Below are 8,512 nucleotides of genomic sequence, written 5' to 3'. Positions count from 1 at the left end.
AATTCAGAGGTTTGACGCGCACGGTCTATGGATTTTTCCCCTCCTGAAAGGTCCACACACACCCCAGGCAATCTAATACTTGTGTTACCTAGACTCCCGAGCTGAGAAAAGCGCTCCCAAAGGGGGTGTTCAGCTTACAAGCCCGAGTTTCATTACTCAGCAGTATCTTTTTTCCCCACGGCAGCTATTGACCCAAATGTTTCTTTAGGACAGTTTTCAAAGCAAAAAAAAATAAAAAAGAAGAAAGAGTTGTTGCTTAATCCTTCAGCCATGTGCTGCTGCTGTAGAGCCTGTACTTTGCAGTTTTGGTAAAAAAAAAAAAATCCCAAAAAAAAATCACGTGTTTGCATTATAAATAGTAGTCACAAGCTGTTTAAAAATGTAATTACTGTGAGGTTGAGGGCGAATAAAGAAGCCATTGAAAAAGCTGCACGAGGAGGTTTTTTTTGGGGGGGGATTAAACACCAAGTTGTTGTGCTCTATAAAACTGCAGCATGTCATGATTCTTTCTGCCTGCAAAATCAGTTTTTTCTTTTGGGCATTGGAATATTGTTGTTCCTGTTTTTGATAGCACATTAGCCTCCGACATGTCTCTGTGGAATACTTTCATCTGAATGTTCACTTTGGATTATTGTGTCCGTGAATGGTTTGCTCCTCATTCTCACACGAGTTCTAGGAATGTGGCCGAACAATGTGGTGTGTGGTTAAGCCGGATGACCACACTTCATTGTTCTTATATTTCGAGAGTCAAGCTCTTATCAGCATGGTATTTGCACATTTGTGAGTTCAGGCCTTGCATTTCCAGCGCCTGGATGGGATGTACTATATACCAAATTTCATGGTGAGTTCCAGGATCTTTATGTTGTCTGACTGCAGTGTTTCCATGCATGAAATGAAGGCGGTTTATGTTCCTTGTCCCCAAACATAATAGATGGTACTTAAATGGTTTCACTGAGTTGCAGCGTGTTCCGGGTTTGAATCTCCTGGTTCTCATTTGTTTGGACTTTGTTTGACTTCAGCTTCTCCCGGTGTGCGTTTCCTGTAGTTGCTCCACAGTCCAAAGACATGTAAGCGTCACTAGCTGTAGGTATGGATGCGGACCCTGGGACCTAGGGCTATGGAAGAAAGAGGAGAAGTCTCTTTGTTTTTATAGAATCATTACCTTTATGTCAAAAAACAAAATTATTTCTCCTAATTGTGACCTCATATTCTTATAGTTATGACCTAGTGTATCAGAACTTTTTGTTTCATCAGGAGAGCTCGTAACAGCGATTTCGTGTCTTGTAATTATGACTTTCTGTTGCATAATATTGAAATCCTTATTTGACTTGAATGTACTATGTGACAAATAAGAGACACAATATAGTCATGCTTTTACAATGCCTTTTTAGTATTATCGCTTTATAATCTTTATAAGTAGATTCTGAATATGAATATACTAGGGGGTTAGGGTTAATACAATGAGTATTAAAAAAAGAGTTTGCAAGAAGTCAGATGTAGCTCTGGGTCCTTAGAAGAGATCAAATAAACCAGATTAAACTCAAGCGGTAATGCCAACTAGGATAACAATGTAACATAACTAACCAACTACTTAATAGACCCAAATCTAAAGTACCCAAAACTGACCTAGAAAAGCAAGAGACACAGGGGAGCTAGCAAATTATCTAATAAACGAGAAAACCCCCCAATTGGTTCACTAGTGATTTGAATGCTGAATAAAAATATAAAATAGCCAGTGCACCTGCTATCCCACAGCGTACAGGAGTTGGGCGCATTTTACCGACTGTGTCCGATTCGAATGCAGAGAAGTGAACTTAGTGATCGAAGACCTGAATTTCACTGCTTTGAACTTTGAACTTCTAAGTGTCAAACATGTGGATGCAGTTGGAAGTCAGACTTTAAACACCTGTAATCACATCTATGAGTGATGCCACCAGTTCCTGGAGTACACCTGTGCTTCACTGGAGCAAAATGAAAAATGAAGCTGCTTGTGCCACGATACAGTTGTGCAGTGTTTTACGCGGTTGTCGAATTTACTGTAGAATATAATGTTGGCGGTATGTTTGTGCATTTGTTGTGTATTTCACAGCCCTTGTTCTTCCCCATAAATTCTTTATTTAAAATCGATTCATACTGTGGAGCAGCTTGCTGATTAATACACCTTTTAATGAAGAAAAAGGGGTTTCATCTAAACTCCCACCCCCTTTTTTGAGGAAGAGTTCTTTCTGTAAGTTAATCAAGCGTAATAAATTGTTATCACCATCCTCATGAAACTGTTCATGCTCTTATTAAGACAGGACAGTAGAGAGATCAGTCATTGCCGTCTGTGTGTCTCAGTTATGCAGTAATACCAGCTTATACACATGCAGCGTATTTGTTCTTTTATCTGCAGTGTGGCTGATCTCAGATATGGAGAGGGAGGGAAGAACTCAAGGTTAATCATTTCTCAGTTCTGTTATCACCGTACTGTCTGGGAAATGTTTGGGGAGTATTCTCTTTGTATGCACTGGATACGTTGCCTGAATGCTGGGTAAGTATATGCCCACAGTCATACTTTTTGTTAAAAACTTTGTACCATTTCTGACTTACATGTATCCACGGTGGGCTTTGATATTTTGACTATATTCACAACACCATGGCTTGTGTTGTTTTACCAAACTTTGTTTAACAGAGCTGAACAAGTCCAGTAAAGTTGTCCTTGTCGAGTCATCTTTGCTAGATTGCTACATTGCTGTGTGTTATTGTGCAAAGAAAGTGGCTTACACATGTCCCCTTTTTAGTCACTTTTCTGTTATATATAAGACAGCATAACTTTATTTATTGACAACAGTTGTTTTTTTTATCTGGGTATAGGATGTACCACATACAAAATCGTGGAGCAAGGTGCATATCTTTGAAAGCCACTTTTCAACACTACATGGGGTCTGGGTTTTATAAGCTGGAGAAAGATTTTGCTTTGATGAGGTGGTGTTTCACCTACAGCACTGCACTAATTGAGAGTTATGGTGTAGAATCTCAGACTAACACCCTAACAGTCACACTGCTAAGGGTCACTATGTGGATATGTTTTTGCTTGTTATCTGTTGGGTGGCTTCCAACACTGCAGAACATCATTAAAAAGCAAACAGTTTGAAGTCCTTGTATAAACTGCTTCAACCAACTAAAAACGTCTTCTGAAACAAGGCGGACTCGTTTGATGCTTGAACGAGCACATTTCCCATTGCAGATATAGTCACCTCATGAATTTTGTCTTATGCCTGATGAAACTTTCAAGCGTTAGCCTTCACAGCCATTTATTGTTGAAGAAATACACCGTAAAACATAAATCATCCACTCAGGCTGGCAATAAAATTAATCACATTTATTACTTTATAGCTTCTAATTTGACCTCCTGATCATACAGCTGATTTAATTAAAAAGTTGCAGTGATCCTTTGCGTAAAATTAGGAAGGTAAAACAAGAACAATCTGATTTGTCACATGTCTTCTTAAGAATTCAATCCACAGCTGTGGGTTTTGATCCTGCTCCCTGTGACTCAGAGTCCTGCTGGCTTTCATTTGCATCCAGTCAGAGACTAATTTACTTTTCAGAAACTGTCTGAATGCAAAATGTAATTAACCTTGAAGTCAGAGAGGACTGCTATACAATATCAACTCCTATCAGTACTGCATGAATTACTTCTTTCTGGTTTTGTCTTTGGTTTGTTCAGAATCCCCAAAAAGCTTCATAAAAAGTACAGTTCTCCTTCTTCCCCTTTCACCACCGTGTAACCTGTGGTGGATAAAACTTCCTGTAATTTTTTATTTAACCCTACCAGTTTTCCACTGCCCAGTGATTGCCTGCTGCTGTTCTAGTAACCACTAGGTGGCAGACTGAGTCTTTGATCAGTCAGCTGGTCTAGCAGTAGAAAATGACATTAAAGTGTACTTTAAATCAAGACCAGTATTCCCCCTGTTGTTGAGCAACTGGGTAAAATCCCCTCAAAACTTCAAGCTGGGGGTAACATTTCACACTTTTGTAAGCCAGGAAGCCAGTTTGCTTTCTGGCTTGCAAAGATGTTCTTTGCAAGCCAGAGGTCAAAGAGGTCATTTCCTTTTCAGCACGTTTCACTTAGTTTTCGGTTCCTCCTCATCCTCGTTGTGAAATGTGTCCCGTCTCCTTTCCATATACACAACGTATCTCACGTGATATAACATGGCCTTCTCATTTAAGGTCGCTGACACGTGAACATGGACGAACAAAAGGATGATCAGATTGACCAAGATGACAGCACTAACAACTCTGAAAAGAAGGTTAGTCAGATTAAGGCACTGATTCTTACGTACTTCTTTGTGTTGTTCTGGCATGAAAAATGTTATAATATAGACAATCATGTCTTTGCTTTATGGAGGAACAGCCCTGTCCTAATAGTACTATATAGACCTCTGGTTTCCCTGTTATTTGGCTACTATGTCATACATTAACCCGTTATGTTATCCGTGGACATTACACAGCTGTGAAGATACTGCACCTCAGTAAATATGTAAATATGTAAATATGTACTGAAACACACACATTTCAAGCTTTTCCCCTAAAACCTGCTGCTGAAACTTGGAACCCCACTTTTTGATCTAAAATGACATCAGCTTTAGTGGTAACCTTCTTCAGATAAAAACTAAAATTATGTTGCAATAAAATCTGTCAGTGGATCTGCATATTTCATTACTTATTTTTTGGCCAGTCCACTTCTGCAGAAACAGTGTTATGTCTAAAATACATAGATTTGTGTGAGCTTTGAGGGAGTTTGCATATTCTCATTGTGCGTATGTGGGTTCTCCCTGGGTACTCTGGCTTCCTCCCACAGTCCACATTGGATTAGGTTCATTGGCAGTTCTAAATTGTCTGTAGGTGTTGATGTGAGTGTGAATGGTTCTTGTCTTTGTGTTAGCTCTACAATGGACCAGCAGTCTTTCTAGGGTGTTCCCCGCTTTTCACCCTATGACAGCTGAGAGCCTTAATCGGATAAACAGAAGACACTGGATGGATGGAAATGTGCTTTAGGATAAACAGAATTTAATTGGTCCTTTTCTTTTATGTTTTGCTGGGTGTTAATTTTTCTTATTTTCTGACAAGTACTCAAATCGCACAAATTTGTGTGTTTGCTTGTTACTGAGGACAGTGGATGTCAAATGCTGTATAGGTCTCAAAGCCACTTGGGGAAACTTTGTCATTTGTGTATTGTTTTATTTATGAAAATAAAAAAAAATTAGTCTTGTTGGAATTTGCGCCCAACTCTTCACAGATGCTACAAAGTGATTGTCACACTGAGCCCCTGATTGAGAACATAGTTTAGGCTGTAAGTACCTGGAAGTAACTCATCAGCTCCATTTTTAGTACAACTCCCTCACGCACATATGTCTGTTTCAAAGTTTGCAAGATTAAGCTTTAAGGGGCTCTAGAGAATCCATTACCAAACAAAGGAAATGCATGGAAAGACACGTGAAAACAACTCTCAGCGTCACTGGGACATATTTTTTAAGGGACTGTGGGAAAGATGCTACTATCAGTGAGTTTTTAACCTTTAAAAATATGAGATATCAATTTCCCCTATATGACACTACTCCCTGGGTTTTAAGGCGATTGCTTGAGATTTTACTCTTTATTAAAAATATATAAGGATGACTTATACATGCGTATTCAAGGCTCGCAGTAGCCTTATGTATTCTGTTTCAGCTTCATCTCCTTTAACTGTGATGTGGTTTCCTTTACTTTGACTTCATTTTCTCAGATAGCATTGTGGATCAAATGTAATTTCAAATGATATCCAGAATATCCTTCCCCTCGCCTCTCCCCACACCCCACCCCTTTAGCTTATCATTATGAGCTGGAATCACAACTTTTTCTTCCTTTCCTCCTCCTAAAGCTTTATCTACAGTCTACTACTCATTTTCTTCAGCTTTAATCACTGGCTCCTCATAGCTCTGCTGCATCTTATCCCCTTGATAACAATACTGTGCATTCAGTTTTTTGGCTCGTCTTTGCAGTCTATTGGTCCAAGGTATAGGTTGGTACTTCATAGAAAAGCTTATCATCCTTCACTTAATGCTGTATGATGTTTTAAAATATGTTTGTTGCTATAAAACAAATTAATTACACTTACAAAATGTGCACTTAAACCACACACTGGATCTTGGTGAATAAAATATTCAAGTTGAACACAGTGATTGGCACACATTGTGTTACTTCTAGAGAAAAAATTCTCAACAAGTTTCGTCAGTGGAAATGAAAAATCGTCAAACCTTTGACGACTGCATTTGAAAACACACCAAAAATCAGAGTTAAAAATTGAAAACACATGCTGATACAACTTGTGTCATAATATGTGGCTCACTAGTGCATATGTTGTCTGTATACACTCCCAACAACAGCCTGATAAGATGACAGCTGGTGTCCTTGGGGTTCTCCTCCTGTTAGACCTGGAAAAGGCTGTTAGTGAACTCTGTGAAGCTATTTGGTGTCTTTGGATGCACTGACTCAGATTGTTCCAGAGATTCCCAATTTGATTCAGGTCTTGGGAAAGTGAGAGCCAGTCAGTGGTATCAGTGCGTTAATCAACCAGTAACCTGTACACTCTGGCCACAGTCGGCTGGAAATTGTCTTGAATTAGGACAACCCAGGACTCATTGTACCAGCGTAAGGCCGGACGGTGAATCTGAGCTTTTCATCCCCATGCATAACAGCTGTCAGGGTACTGGTACTAACACATGGAGATCTGTGTGATCCTCCAAGGTTATGCTTACTTTGATCACTCAAGTTAAATGATATTGCAGGTAGCATAATGATTGGTACGCCATCTCCAGACTCTTTCCCATCTGTCACATCTGCTCAATGTGAGCCCGTTGTCATCTGTGAATAGAACAGGGTGCTAATGGCAGACCTGCCAGTTCTGGGGTTTCTCTGGCAAATGCCAATCAAGCTGAATGACACTAGTTTGAACACAGGCCTCATTACAGGAAGTCAGGCCCTCATGTCATGCTCAAGGACTCTGATTATCATAATTTGGTCAGAAACATGCAGAAGTAGCCCACTGGAGGTCTTTTTGTGGTATTCTGGCAGTGCTTCTTCTGTTCCTACTACACAGAGGAGCAGATCCTGGTGCTGTGCTGATGATGGTTCCACGGTTCCACGACCCGTCTCCTGGGATCTCCTTTACATTTTTGAGACTGTTCTGTGAGACACGGCAAACATCTTGCAGTGGCATGTATAAATGTGTCATCCTTGAGGAGCTGGACTTCTTGTGCAACCCAGGCTGCCGGAACGGTTTCAAGACACTAACAAAAAGCAAAGAGAAGAAAGAGATAAATCACCTAATAAGGATAAAGAGAGAGCCATAGATGATTGTTACCAAGTATAAAGTCGTTCCCTTTTTGGAGGTTGTGTTGTTGTTGTCTCTTCAGTGCCTCTGCTGTTGCCACTAGACTTCTCCAGTGGTTTATAGCAACATGTAATAGCAAACACCTAGATTACCCCAGTATAGTCCCCCGAGGATGATTCCTAACATTCCTGGTCATTATTTAACCCTTTCTCTCCCGTAAACCTATACACAATAGAAACTCTATAACTCGTTTACTTAATATTTTGCATAACCTTCTGATGGAGAGCGTAGCACCTTGCCAAGAGGATACTCATAAAGTAAGTATGCAATACAATCTGCTAATCAAGTTTCTTCTTCTAATGGAAAATGGTTTCAATTTAATGATGTTATCTCCTTTCATCATGTGCTACACTGAGGGCAAACCTTTATGATTTTAACCCCTTTATTGCATTTATTGAATTTCTATCCTTCTCTTTTGTATTGAAGGTTTTAATGAGCTTCTTTCAGGTCATCACAGTTTTAGCCTTGATATGGTTTATTTCCTATTCCCATCCTCTTTTGTCATTTTCAGTAATAATATATCACGTTGTCATGAGAAATATATTTCACACAGTGTTGACTTTGCGCTAAAATGAAACAATTGACAAAATAAAAACAAAGCATGGATTTAAGAAGCTGTTTTCTTAGCATTGATGCCCAGAGTAACACAACTCACCCAGGGTTGAATTCCCTTGACCTTGGCATTGATCAACACCAATGTGGAAAGGACTGCATGACTAGCATAATGTGTTCATGTGTGCTCTCTCGTTAGCAGTCACTTACAGCCTGCCTGTTGTGTGCCGCCTTCTTTGGCTCCCTGGGCTCATCTTTCCTTTATGGCTACAACCTCTCTGTGGTCAACGCTCCTGCTCTGGTGAGTCAAACACTTGTTCTCAGCCTTTTTGCAGGGAACCACAAGTGATTTTGTATGTTTTCTTTGTGCGGTAATTAAACTTTTAGTACTCATCCATAAATATTGAATGGCAGTGCTAAAGCCAGCTTCTAATAAAGGTACAATTGACAGAACTGTAGCTCTGCAGATACAGATGACATCGATCCCAAACACACTGCCAATGCACTAAAAGCATACTTGGATAGAAAAATACACAGTGCAATACA

General features: G+C 39.7%; 1 protein-coding gene across 1 annotated transcript in view; it reads left to right on the top strand.

Annotated features, from left to right (window-relative positions):
- Nucleotides 1-2,467: 2,467 nt before the first annotated feature.
- The window catches only part of slc2a9l2 (solute carrier family 2 member 9, like 2), a 90,859-nt gene continuing 84,814 nt past the window's right edge, over nucleotides 2,468-8,512 (top strand). The window contains exons 1-3 of the mRNA XM_005731391.1: nucleotides 2,468-2,530; nucleotides 4,213-4,292; nucleotides 8,166-8,267. Coding sequence (XP_005731448.1) covers nucleotides 4,230-4,292; nucleotides 8,166-8,267 — 165 coding nt within the window. The 5' untranslated portion in view covers nucleotides 2,468-2,530; nucleotides 4,213-4,229. The remainder of the gene's footprint in view (nucleotides 2,531-4,212; nucleotides 4,293-8,165; nucleotides 8,268-8,512) is intronic.

The sequence above is a fragment of the Pundamilia nyererei genome, unplaced genomic scaffold (genome assembly GCF_000239375.1).
Source record: "Pundamilia nyererei isolate P.nyererei 1_Seehausen unplaced genomic scaffold, PunNye1.0 scaffold00042, whole genome shotgun sequence".
NCBI classification, from domain to species: domain Eukaryota; kingdom Metazoa; phylum Chordata; class Actinopteri; order Cichliformes; family Cichlidae; genus Pundamilia; species Pundamilia nyererei.
This window is presented reverse-complemented; position numbering and strand designations above follow the sequence as displayed.